This window comes from Macaca thibetana, chromosome 2, assembly GCF_024542745.1.
Source record: "Macaca thibetana thibetana isolate TM-01 chromosome 2, ASM2454274v1, whole genome shotgun sequence".
Lineage (NCBI taxonomy): Eukaryota > Metazoa > Chordata > Mammalia > Primates > Cercopithecidae > Macaca > Macaca thibetana.
Genome location: NC_065579.1, coordinates 83,810,260 through 83,824,768, shown reverse-complemented (window position 1 = coordinate 83,824,768; position 14,509 = coordinate 83,810,260). Strand labels below are relative to the sequence as shown.

Sequence of the window (14,509 nt, the reverse complement as noted above, 5' to 3'; positions counted from 1 at the left end):
TCTCCCAAGACATGCTGATGCTGCTGGTCCACACACCACGTTTTGAGTAACAAGGGTATTCAAATCTAATTACAAAATAAATCTTTTGTAAAATATTTTTCTGGACCTAGATTATTAGACACGCATTGTTTCTGAGGAAAACAAAGATAATTCAAATCTCATTCCTAGTCTAAGAAATATTCCAGGAAGGTGAAATTTAAGCTTAACCAATCAGAAACCACAAACTAACCTCTGACTATGGACTTTCCATTAGAACGATCCAAATAAGACCAGTATTCCTCTTTAACCAAATAATTTCTTTGCTCTGCTTCCACATTTACCCTATAAAATCTTGCCCTTCAATGACTTCCAAGAGAGTCCCCAACTGCTTTTGGTCTGCTGCTGCCTGATTCATGAATGACTGTTTGCTTAAAAAAAAAAACCCTTCAGAATTTTAATGTGCCTTAGTTTATCTTCTAACAGAAGGAATAAGTGTGAAGAGGAATTCTTCACAAAGGGAAGCTTTCACTCCTGAGATTTTAAGAATGTAGGCAGTAACTAAATGAGTGAGTCAGGTTTAAGAAGAGAATATATTGAGTTCTAGCTTCAACTCTAGGCAGTTGCCATTCTGATGCAAATGCTTTTATGGTTGTTGGCTCCTTGAACCTCCCGTTAGATAATAATAAGCATATAATGGATTGGAAAACTTTGACCCTATTGTTACTTCACAGATTTGTAGTACTTTTAAATCAAAGCACTTACTTTTCCCAGTTTTTATATCAACATGATACTATTCTGTGATAATTCATCCCATATTAAAATTTGCAGTACTTGAGGTCTCAGAAAATCAGTCCTCATCTTTTCTGAACTGGGAAAAAAAATGTCTGTTTGCATATTCATATATCATGGTTGGTAATTTACAACTTCTTTTGCATACATTCAGTCCTCAGCAGCTCTGCAGCACACTAGGTAGATATTTGTCTTATTTCAAAATTGAGGAAATAGAGAGTTAGTACATTTGCCCAAGAGAGCAATAAGGTAGTGAGATGGAACTAACACCTCTCCCTGCTGACTCCTAGTCCTGTGCTTTTTCCTATAAAGAACAGTAAAATAAGAACTGGATGGCACTTTACAGTTTACAGTGCTTATGAACATATCTCAATTTTCAGGGTAAAAAAATAAGTTTTTCAATACAGAGTTTAGACATGAAAAACTGATGTCCAAAGTAGTGAAAGGAAATTGTCCAAGGGTAATTCATGTCTCCTGCTTACAAGTCTTAGTCCTTTTGCGTTTATTTGGTTGTTTGTTTTAGGACCTCAGATGCATTGAATTGGTTCATTTCACATTCTTTTGTTCATTTTACATTCTCCTTATTTGTCCATACATGGTTCTATTTTATTTAGTTACACAGTAATTTTTAATAGGATACTAGATGTCCTATGAATCACTACCCAGCAAGAAGCTAAGACATTAACATCTAACCTTCATGTAAAATGCTTCCCCATCTCTTTCCCTGCCTCCCCTCACCCAGGGTCACCAACATTCTGAACACTATATTCATTGTTCCACTGCTTTCCTTTTTATATCATTGTATATGAATATATGAATACACATTTACATTTCTAGGGGATGTTTAAAACTTTATAAAAAGCATATTATGCTATATGCAATATTTTGGGGGATATCATGCTATACATAATATGAGGGGCCTGTATAATTGGAGATGTTTTTACCAACAAAATTAGGTAATCCCAGTATACACCACCCCGTGGTGGGTGTGTATATATGCACATTTATTGTATAGACACATCAAACTACCCAGTCTCACTTGAGACATATTTACATGCACTCTTTATATGTGTATGTGTGTGCAAGTGTATAGTAGTAAAGGTCTATTCATTCAACAAATATTTATTGTGTGCCTGCCATGTGTCAGGAATTACTAAATACCCTACTGTGCAAATGCGTGCAAAAGCGAGTGCAACACTCCACCCCCCTAAAAAAGTCCCTGATCTCATGGAAATAACGTTGTACAGAGGGACAGACAGACAACAAATAAAATAAATATGGAAAATATAAAGGATGTTAGGTGATGTTACGTGCCAGGGAAAAAAATAAAGCATGCCAGATCCTTAGGGACTAGGGTTTGCCATTTTAAATAGAATGCTCGGCGATGAATTGGGGATGAGGGGAGCGGGGAGTCTGTATTTAACGGGTGATACGGAGGTATAACTTTCGAGAGCTGAATCAGAACCGAACTAAACTCTTCGGCAATCCCCGCGCTCAGCCTATAATGTCTGTAGGATAACAGGCTCAGTCGCGGTGGACGGCCCCCGGAGAGACGATGCATGTCTTCCCGCCTTTCTTCCAGCCGGCCATCCCCTCCGCTAGAATCGCACTGCCCGCCGACGCCGCACCTGAACGCCGCGCCGCGGGCGTTTAACACCAGCGCGACCACCGCCCGCAGGCACCTCGCCTTGCCGCCGCGCGCGCGCAGCCCCGAGGACGCGCTCGGGGAGCGCGCACCGCCCGGGGAGGCCCTCGGGCCGCTCCCAGGCCCACTAGGAACGCGCGCGCGTGCCCGGCCCCGCGGCCTCTCGGCAGGCACGCGGCCGGGAGGACGGCGCGCGCCCCGCTCGGCAGCTGCGGCGGCGGCTGGTGTAGGCGCTCACGTCAGGGCTGGGAGGAGGGGGTTCGCAGCTCAGAGAGTGAGAGAGACATGAGGCATCCTGGCAGGAAGCGAGAAAGAGTTCGGCGAAGAAGGAGTGAGTTCTAGAGACGCCCCGCGAGCAGGACCCGCGCCTGCCGGAGAGCGTGGCCGACCCGGCTCCTCGCCTCCTCTGCGCGCTCTCCCGCGTCCGCTTTCAGCACCCCGAGCGGAGAACAGTTCCCGGCAGCCCGCAGCGCTGCCGAGTGGCCGCCCGGCCGGCCAGTACCCGGAGCTCCAGGGGGTTCAGGAGCACCCTCTGAGAACCCGCTGTGCACCCACCTTCTCCCCTTTTTTGGTGGGCAAGGAAGCACGGGGAAAAAGCATCCGGTGGCCTCAGGGAGCCCTGAAGAAACCGAAGCAGAATGTACCAGGGACACATGCAGGTAAGACATTTCTAGAGGGCTGGAGAGAAATCTTGGGGGCTAATTTAAGAGCAAGGCGGTTCACCAAGTTTCTGTGGTCAAGTACTGCCTTCGCACAACTCAACAAGTGAAGTGATGCAACATGACCGTGACATTTCTGTCCGGTGCTGCCGGGAAAACTAGACCGGTTTCCAAGGGTGGGAGAAGGGGAGGGAAGACCTCAGAACTTCGATTGGGGAAGTTTGTTTTCTGTGCATTCCCTGAGCCTGTTTCTTTAAACAGGATCAAGGAATCGAAACAGAGGAAACCCTGGAGATGACCGTGTTTCCGTTGTAATCCTATTGATGCATCTCAGCATGTATGTCAACTGAAGGGCAAACAATAATAGGAAAGACAAAGCTTTTCCTTTACCGTCTGAAAAGGTTGCTTGACTTAGAACACTGTCACTTTCGTTTCATTTTTTAAAGTGTTATATTTAAAAAACGATTTACACTGTATTTTCCCCCTTCACATTATGGGACATTGTCATCTACTCCAATAGTCACAGGATGACTTGGGTGGATGAATTTCAAACACATGTCCAAGGAGCTCTAATGTTTTTCAGGGGAGGTGCTGCCTCCGGTTGTTATTAATGTTCATCTGAGCTGAGCCGCTGCTTCTTTCCGATGCAAACACTCTACTCTCCTGGGCAAGATTACTTTAACCTTGACTTCAGTTCTCATTCATATGGTTAGTTCTTTCTTATAAAGGCAGATATATGCTTTGGGAGAAAAATAAAACACTAACTCAGCTTTCTAAAGTATTAACTGGGCTCTTTTTGTTGCACCTAAATGGTTTAGTCATCAGGCTTGATGTTTGGGCTTCCTTTCCATTCCAAAGATGGTAAAATACAATCATTATGTGTGATGCCTTTATCCTGATGTGTAACATTTATGAGTACTGAGGATTTTGCTTCTGTGTCTTTTAGAGAAATTTGAAATAGATAAATATGTTGTTACCTTTATTACCTAGTACTACCCAGATTTAATTTCTATATCTTAGGGAAATTCTTTTGGACTATAATCCATTTTTAAAGAAAACACAGTATTTTATCATAGTCTCAAATTTTATAAGAATTCTCAATATACAGTGCCAGAATTCCAAAATATTTCCCATGTGACTAACATCATCCTGTTTTGAAAATTATTAATGTAATTATATCACATTTGATAGACAAAAATTAGTGAATGAAGTATATTTTTAAATATTATATATGATCAATGTGATCCGCATGTTTCTTATAAAAGCTACACCAACTGAAAAGTTTAGTAACAAAGAAGAATTCAGACAATGACTGACTGCTGAAAAAATTACCAAAGAATTATTACTATCATTTTATGCTTCATCTTCACCCAAGAATGATAATTACAATGTTATATATTATCTGTTTTTTAAACAGTTTCTTCACAAGAGTAAAACAGGAAGATTTTAATAGAGTCAACCCTCAAAAAATTGTTCATTTACACAAAATTGACAACTGACCACTAAAGGGAAATTAACAAAAACTTTGCACAGTATTGTTTTGTTGCTTAAAAAATATGTTACTGTGAATGAAGAATCGAAGCAACAATATGGTAAATTCATGCACCTAAAAACAATTTCAACTCGATTTTCTCAATATCTCAAAGGAGAATGTTATTGAAACTTGAGTTGCCTAGAACAATGTCTGAGGGTTTAATTTCACTTAGAAAGAATAAACAAAATATAAGACTCTGCATATTCTCCCAACTTAATGTCTTTTGCTTGTGCGCTGCTGTAACAGCAAATATGATGACTTGCAGTAAAACTCACAAATCTTTGCTGCCAAGCTTAAATTAAAACATTACTAAATAAAGACTGTAATCAATATGTTCACCAAAATTTCAGAGCATAATACTTTTTTCCTATTTACTATTAACCATTAATGTTAGACATAAAACTTCCGAGGCCTTAGTAGGTATGTTTAGTAGTTATTCAATAGTGTGATTATCTGAATGGGCATCTGTTCCCCCCAACAAAAAAATACCTATTACAGATTGATTTATAATATACTTGCTGGCTTACATTTTAAACTCATATCTCTTCCCCAAAGAATATTACTTAGCCTATAGACAAAATTTCCATTTTGTTGGTATACTTAAAGAACGTTTCCTTATCAGAGATACTATCGTCTTCCTGTGTGTACCTGACTCTAATCACAGATGAGAAGAAACATATTCCAAACACTCCAAAATGTGTATAATTAAAATCTGAATCCATATTTGGTAAAGTGGACCAGGGATAAGCAGATTTACTAACATTTCTGCCAGCTTTGGAGTTTATTTGAAACATCATGTTACTTGACTGATACCTTAAAACAAGAGTGAAACAGAAATATTTGCAATCATTTGCTATGCATTCTAATTCTTCTCTTTTCTATATCCAAGAGATTTTAAAATAAAGAGCTTTGTAAATTAGCAGTTTGAAGTAGGGGCAGGTGTTCTCAGGAAGACTTAAAAATAGTCTAATTTTAAACTCCTGTGGTGCCTTTGTTTTTGCAACTTAATGATTTTGCAAATAAAGTCTATTAATTCTCATACATATGGCTAATTCATCTGGTTTATGGTAGAATCCGAATTCATTTTAGAAACCACAGACTTTTAAAAACACACATTTGGTTTGCTCTGCTAGTTCATTAGAAGATAAAAGTTGGCATCTATTACAGATAGAGCATAGAGTAACAGATATTTCTTGGTTTCATAGTAAAGGCTGCAGGTATATTTCTTAGGAGCAGGATCCTGGAGCTGTGTTTGTTTATCCAGCTGTCTTACCAATTATTTCCAAGGGGAATTAGTCACCCCAGTAGCTGAAGCAAAGGTTGCTTCTTTAGTGACTGTTTTAGATTTACTTGTTTTTCTCTTTGACGAAGGGGACTGATGATGATTGAATATACTTTAGCATCAGTTCTGACAAAACTCTATTGCTCATGGAGGGCCTATGGTCTTAATTCCACCAATACCTGTGTATGTTGAGGGCTGAGGTGTTTATTTGCGTATGTGCATATGAGTTAACATTTCCAGTTAGAGCAAATTATTACATGTCTCTCAATATTTTCTTAACCAAGCTCTTTTTTTTCTGGGGTGGTATAAATACAGAGAAATATAATTTCAATTTTCAACTAAAATTTTTTGAATTGTTATTGAAGAATCCACAGTAATGGTATTTTTCTTAATAAAAGAAAGTTGTTTCAGAAGGCAATCAAACAAAAAATCTATTTGTAATTGTAACTGATCTTTATTATAGGCATTCAAAGCAGACTTTTTGACTTATTCAAGCTGTCTGGGGAATCATTCCACACGCTGTAGCTTCACAAGACATAAACTAAAGAAAATCTAAATGACAAAAATTATAAGATTATTAACTGCTTGAAAAGTAGCCATTTGTTTCCCCCCAGGGGAGTTTTGCATTTGTTTTTCGATATGGCTTTACTTAAGATTTTTCTTAAAATCTTCACAAAGGGGAATAGCTTAGGTAATATGTTATGTTAATACATCAGATCTCGCCCCTGGGGATTTATCTGGGTTCACTAGAAACAACACACATAAGAAACCAATCAAAGGTAAGACTGTAGAATGTTGTTTTCAATACCCTAAACAGTAGGTTATCATAATTGAGGCCCTCAGCAAAACTGTAAAGCAAATGACATTTATCATGGGTACTTCCACCTCTCTAACAGATCCACTTTTTTCTCTCCTGGTACCACCTTTTTTTATTCTCGAGACAGGGTCTTGCTCTGTCACCCAAGATGGGGTACAGTGGCTGGATCTCGGCTCACTGCTTGCTATGCCTCCCTGGCTCAAGCAATTCTCCCACCTCAGTCTCCCAAGTAACTGGGACTACAGGTGCACACCACCATGCCCAGCTCATTTTTGTATTTTTTGTAGAGATGGGGTTTCGCCATGTTGTCCAGGCTGGTCTCGAACTCCTGAGTTGAAGCGATCCATGTGCCTTGGCCTCCCACAGTGCTAGGATTACAGGCATGAACCACAGCGCCCGGCCCACCCTTTTCTATCCTGTGTTGTTTCTTTCTTAACCCTTTGCTAAGGCATTAACTGCTAGCAAAGATATAACTAATAGCAGTACACCACCCGCACGCACACACACACATACACATATTTTCAGAGGTGAATCTTTGAGATTAGTTTAGAATTGGAGGAAGGGTGACATTTTCAGGAGAATGAGCAATGCTGGGGTTTGTTGAGTTGTTTTGGTCAGTGGTCGCTGCTGCCTTCCTCTCCCTCTTTTTACCCCAGTTCAAATGGCACCTGGTCTTCTTCCTCAAAAGTCATCTTATAAGTAATGATGAGCATAAGTATGATGAAATGTTAACTAGAACTCTATTGACGCAAATTCATATACATTTAAGCTGTTGCTCAAAATTATGACACAAGCTCCAGCAAGATTCTAAAGTGTCTTCCTGTATATTCACATGCAAATCATGTTTGGTATGGGTGTAGTGTTGAGCTTTTAACACTTGAAAGTTATAATAATTATGATATGCATTAGCAGAATACTTGATTAATCTGAAAATCTCATTCCCCAGCCATACTGGCCAACAGTTTATATACTTACTATAAGAAACACAATATAGTCTTTATAGATTTTATTTATAGTTTATAAATATTCCTCCTAAAAACGTGTTTCAAAGTAAAAATTTCAGCATATAAATGTTTTTATTATAAAACATTTTTAAAGTAAAGAATAAGAAAAGGTTAAAACACAACTTGTTAACTCTACAATTTTGAATCTTTAGTATTACCACTGCCAACCCTGGAAACATTAAGATGCGATACACCATGTAGTCAAAACATCTGGCAGGCTGCTTTTTTACACTTTTCATTGAGATCACATGTTTCCAACATAAGCTAAAGCTGTTAAAAGGTTTTATATTTTAAAATTACCTTCTTGATACATTTATAGGAAAACCAGTGTGCAATTCTAATGCTAAAGGTAAAGGTAAACCCCAGCCTAGTGTGTCCTTATTAAGAGCCCTAAGTCCAATCTGAATGTTTGGGACATCTAAAAATATAATTTCAAATATGCTGACAGAGAAAACTGGTTACCAAGTTCCTGAAACAGTTTTCACCTTTTCATAATTCAGAACGTGTAAAACACAAATCATCTTGAACTACTGCATGGATCCGAGGCCAGAGTGCTGTGAAGTGGAGGTTATGTTTCTTTCAGTGACCTCTTCCTTAACCCCACCTCATCCACATCTACCTCACCTCACTTAGACCATCCCCTTTAGTAGGGATACCAAATGAGAGACTTTCTTTCCCAGTCTGCTAAGAAAAATTATTATAGCTTATATATTACTATATTATAGAGTATAAATAGCAAGATAGTTAATACTCTATTCATTAACTATCAAGACAATTGCTGATTGTTGAAAGCTCAGGATGTAATAATACAATGCACTGCCAATGTTATCTTATAATGTAATGCTGACTGATTCTTACTAGTTAGTAACCAATACACTATTTCTTTTATTAAAACCCCATTAGATAAATATCCATTATCATACTCCATGTAAGATTTTACTAAATGGATCCAACTTTTGGACTGATTTTTAGAAACCACTGTTAGAAATAGCACAGATGAAAATTAATGAGCTCATTTAGATAGGAAGAGGCTGTTTATTTGCCATTTCATTGAAAAAAAAAAAAAAAAGACAAAAATCCCTGCCAGCAGCTCCAAAATGGGCTTAACCTGACCCAAGTGAAATAGTTTGAATTTCAGGTGCATGCACAACTCCCCAAAGTTTCTACACATGTGCACATACCTCTCGAAAACCAGATAAACCCTGCAAGTGAGACGAGATGTAGCAAGTTATTTTCCCCAAACAGAATGCCATATGGTGATCTATGAATCATGGAAATTCCAGGAGAAGAATGGTGGTGTTGTGATGCCAGAAATCTACCTAAGGAGTCACAAAAATCCCCACTCCCACACACCCTCTTAAAAATCATGTGGTTCTTAAAGCAACTGGTATGGTAGAGGAATTCATAACTATGTCATATGAATAATGATTGAAAGCACTGGTGATATTTGGCTGAGAAAGTAAAGACTCAAGGAGACTATGATGACTCTATATAAGTATTTGAAGGGCTGGCTATTTAGGAAAGGGATAACATTGTTCTATACAGCCTTGAGGGTTAAAACTGGTGTTAAATTAGGGTAAGGTAAAAAGTTTCCTCAAGGTGGAGACAATAAGAATGTACCGCATATAGCACCCAGTTTGGCAAGACGCCCTCTTGGAGATGGAAGAGGTGTAGGGTGAAGGGAGAGATACGGGTGAGCAGATCACAGTGACACTGTGCACACATAGGCCCCTATTCCACGACATTATGCCTTGTGGAAAAACCTAGTGAAAAGCACCATGGGAAAGACTCACACTAGGTATATGTAAGTTTGTGTCCCTATCAAAATGGTTGTAGTCTACTGAAGTAATGACCAGCAAAATCCAACATTTTCTGGGGAAAATATTACCTGTCTGTCAGTATTTGGGTGGACATCTGACAGAGCCCTGCCAGTACTATCATGAAAAGTGATCAGAAACAGTAAAAGTTCAGCAAATACGGAACCTCCTTAAGAAAGTAAGAAAAAAAAAAAAAACCACCATGAGCAAATGAAGCTGCTAGAGCTGCAAAGCACCTCTTCACCTCCTTTGAATGTTATGTGTTAACTGTAACATGCATTCCCATCCTCAGTGAGCTGCTGATCATGTAGGGATATAACATTTGATTCGGCAGGGGATTATGTACACATGAGATACATGGGAGCTTATTGGAAATGCAGAATCTCAGGTCCAACTCCAGACCTACTGAATCAGGAAGTGATTTTTTTCAACGAACCCAGTGATTTATATGCACATTAACATTTGAGAAGCACTGGTCTGAGAAAACTATAGGTAAAAAACAATGTGTGATCTATTGAGCTGAGACCTAGCAGAAAGCTTAATTCCTGTGTAGCTTTCCGACATCACAGAGGCAAGAGAAAGTCCCTGAAAGAGGAGCTGGAAAGAGCAACTATCACAATTATACTTGAATAAAAATGTCTTCATTATATTGACTCCATAACAACCAGCCGATTTGTTGTAGTTTTTCCTTCTGGAAAAATGCACAACAAACCTATGATGCTTCACCTAACACATTTATTTGTTTTATTTACAAATAAATAAATAAGTAGTTTTATTTATTTGTAATTTATTTTAAGAGAGTGGGGACATAATAGTTATCTAAACAATTTGTTTGGAGAACAAACAAACAGAGGTGGCTCACGCCTGTAATCCCAGCACTTTGGGAGGCTGAGTCAGGCGGATCACTTGAGGTCAGGAGTTCGAGACCAGCCTGGCCAACATGGTGAAACCCCGTCTCTACTAAAAAATAATTTAAAAAAAAAAACTATTTGTTTAGAGAACTATTATGTCCCCATTCCCTTAAATCTTTTCTCCTCCAAGATAAACAGTGCACTCAATCATTTCTCATAATGATATTTATAATGTTTTAAAGGCTCCATGAAAATATGGCTCTTCAAACAAGACACACTCCTAGAGATGTGATCAGGTGAATTCCAACCATTGCAATATTATCTATCTCTTGGGAAAGATACCTATTCAGGCAGCCTAAAACTGCTTAGCTTCTTTTTATTAAATTGTTCTACAAATTGTTCTGATGTTTCTATTCTCTAAATCACTTGAGAGTTATTTCACAGGTATTTGGTCTTTATACCAAAATAATCTTAAATCTAAATGTGTTGATTAAAATTTTCTAGGTTAACAGTTCCTTATGTCTCCAACGATTGTGCTAATGTTCAATTTTGAGGTCATAGAATCCTTTGTTTAAAGAGCCTTTGAAAAAGTTTTCTTCAACCATCTCATCTCACAGATGGGGAAACTGAGGCCCAGAAAAGTTAAAAGACTTGCTCAGAAAGTCCCATACTGGTTAGTTAACAGAGCTAGTGCTGAAGTGAAATCTGTCTTACCCTGGTATATTATTTTCATTACACCATTATTCTCTATTTTAAGACTTATTACATTTGAAAATCAACATGAAACTAAATATTACAATAAACCACTAACCGTTTCCAAATATCTAGATGTTTGGCATTTAGTCATTAAAATTGACATTTTCCTGCTTTTCAGTTGTAGTATAACTATTTGATATTTTATATGTTGCTTTAGCAGTCATTTGGCTAACAATAGAAGAGAATATGGCCTATAAGCATGTTTTACAAGTGAAATAAAGTGCCCTGAAAAATTGAATTAGAAATTTAGAACATTTCTTGTTCTAAAGGTTCTCATCACTGTTTCTCCTTGGACTGACTAGACCAGCCATTTGAATAAGCATAGAAAGAATGATGAAGATTTAAAAATTACCATTTTGCAATCACCATAGTAAAAAAGTGACTCAAATAAGAATGATCAATGGATGTTAACTCTGAGGAGGAGGGCAGTTTGGGAACAAGGTATTTACGTAGCATCAAAATGTCATCCATAAATCACAAAAGAAAAAAAGGAAATTTTCAATGGCTAAATTGGATAACACCTTAACTAAGTCATCAAAATCAACATCACCAATAATGGACAGATGGAGCATGTGCCTCTGGATATGATGCTCTGAAAAAGAGACAGCATCACTCAGGTAATAATTGTGCCAAAAATGCACAACCTGACTCTAATTATGAGAAAACAGACAAACCCAAAATATAGGTTACTCTATAAAATAAACAGATTGTGTTTTTCCAAAATATCAATGTCATGAAAAACAAGAAAAAGCTGAGAAGCCGTTGCAAATTAAAAGGAGACCAAAGAGATATGACAACTAAATGCAATATATAATCCTAGACTGGATCTTGGGCTAGGAAGGAAATTGCTGTAAGGACACCCTTGGCACACACTATTGACCAGAACTCGAATATGGACTTTTGATCACTATTATATTTGTTTTTACATTTTTGAATTGGATGACTATACTGTGGCTATGTTAAAAAAATTCTTGTTCATAGGATATATGCATACTCTATGAAGTGATAAAAAGCATGGTGTGTATATTTAATAATCTTATGTGTATGTATGTGTGTGTATATATATACAGAGAGAGAGAGGGAGGGAGAAGGAATGAAAGAGAATGATAAAGCAATTCAGCAAAATATTAAAAACTGCTAAATCTGGGGAAAAGGTACATGGGAGTCCATTGTACTATTTTTGTAATTTTTCTGTAAGCTTGAGAGACTATTTTAAAACACATGATGTTAGAAAAAAAGTACACTGGGGCACTGGCAGACTTCTAGATCTAGCCTAGGGGTGAAGGGTCCAGGGAACAGGCAGGGGCAGAGCCCAAGTCAAGCCCTGAACAGGTCAGTGTGGACTCCACTGCTGCCTTCACAGTACAAAGAACAGCAGAGCTTGGTGCACTGGTTCCGCCACTATCCCGCTGCTGCTGCTGCCCACAGAAACCCCACGTTAGAGCTTCAGTGGCTGCCCTTACTGCCAAGATGGACTCTGTACCATGGCTGCTTGTCTGTGTCCAAAATCCCTGTTTCAAAATGCAGGGCAGCTATGGCTGATTGGTGGAGCTGAGCCACACTTTCATACCTGGGCTCCAAGATAGTCTGTAAAAGTGCATATTGGCTTCTCACTAAGACTGAGAGTGTGAGCAGTTTCCCAAATGTAGAAAGAGAGTTTAGATTTGGGGAAGTTTTTTTAAGTGAATGTCCATCGTAACATGTTGAGACATGCTTGAATGTAAAATAGACACCTTGGTCTCTATCGTGAATTGACTAGAGTCCAGCCTGGCTTCAGAGATAAGAATTGAAAGGAAATAATTCTCTTTAAGCCTGTGTTTATTTAGTACTATCCCTGCCATTAGAGACAGGACTCTAAGAGAATATGGTAGAACTAGCTTATATTGGCTTATTAAATCATGTAGCAGAGAAGAGTAGAATGGTTCCTCTATCGTTGATCAGTGTCCATCTGCTGCTCACTCCTCTTCTTTTTGAGATATTAGAAAGAGCCATGTAAAGAGTTCAGCAATTAATTAGAGAATTAAAATACATATCATGTACCTTAGTGATAAGAACATCTTTTTCCTTCATGTGCAGGAATTTAATGTAAAATATTGGGCACATTCATGTTTCATATTCATCCAAAGGATGATGATAATCAAGATGCCCTGTGCATTTGAGTCATTAATATTGATATACAGTCTCTTATGTAACCCTTTATGAAGACTTATGTAAGACAAAAAGAAAGTGTTCTTAAGCTTGGGGAAAGATTAAATTAAAATGGAATCTTGGAGGTATAAAGGTCTTTAGAGTTCACATAGCACAACTTGGTCATTTCACATGTGAGGAACCTGAGGGCTAGGTCTTGATGGCTCAGATTTCTTCAATTAATTGCCTAGTCCCAAAATGAAAAAAAAAAATAAGTAAGAAGAAAGAATGCTGAAAGGCTTCTGATGGCATTCATCATACATCGCTTCATAATTCCTCACATTTGAAGAGGGAACAAAACATAGTGCTTAAGAGCTTCTGCTCCAGCATGACAGCCCCAAGTCATGCTTCACCATGGCTTCACCACATAGTGTCTATGATTTTGCTCGAACTTATCCTCCCTAACCCCTACTTTCCTCACCTGTGACAGGGAGATAAGAAAAGTACCCACACATTGTGATGACTTCATAAGGATTAGATGAGATAATGAAGGTATAAGGGTCTTAGCATACAATAATTTATGAATTACACTGGCTCTTATGTTTTTGTAGAGCTACCAAAATGTTTCTTACATATCATCTGTGGAATAAAGACTTTAGCCCCAGCGTGCCTGTTATACCTATCATTCGAAATAGTGGCAGATGCTTACTTTTCTTGTTTTCTCACAATTCTAGATTTTTTTTATTTTCTCATCCTGAATTCCTTGCCTTGCATACACTCTGAATGTTTACTCATCTGTCACTATTCCCATCAAACTCACCCTCAGTGAGTGCTGCTCTGCACCACCACCCCTCTCCCAGCAATGCAGAATTAAGGATGTTTTTCTTGATGCTGCTTTAGCAGCTTATATGCATTGATAATACCATAATTAATGTATAGCTTTAATTATTTTTGTCAGTCTCCCCAACTTCTTGAGCTGTGGCAGCAACCAAATCCAATACATCTTTATATTCTTGGAGACTAGTAGTGCAAAGTATATACTCTTTATGTAGTACTTATTGAATGAATAGATGACTTGATGATTAAATGAATGAATGAGTGAATGAATGTGTGAAATACTCAGAAGAGTCCTTACTGTCCTGAGTAACGACTCCAAAGTGCAGTTGGGATGGTCTCCCTGATTCTAATATACACACAGCCCCAGGATCTGGTCTATTCCCATGAGCTTTGGAAGCAAATGCATATCAAG

At 38.2% G+C, this 14,509-nt stretch overlaps 1 protein-coding gene across 7 annotated transcripts in view; it reads left to right on the top strand.

The window, feature by feature from the left end:
- The first annotated feature begins 2,522 nt into the window (after window positions 1–2,522).
- The window catches only part of PEX5L (peroxisomal biogenesis factor 5 like), a 244,140-nt gene continuing 232,153 nt past the window's right edge, over window positions 2,523–14,509 (top strand). For 6 of the 7 annotated variants that reach the window (XM_050780127.1, XM_050780124.1, XM_050780121.1 and 3 more), the window contains exon 1: window positions 2,523–3,072. In XM_050780127.1, coding sequence (XP_050636084.1) covers window positions 3,052–3,072 — 21 coding nt within the window. In that variant the 5' untranslated portion in view covers window positions 2,523–3,051. The remainder of the gene's footprint in view (window positions 3,073–14,509) is intronic. The other variant, XM_050780128.1, reaches the window with a different exon arrangement.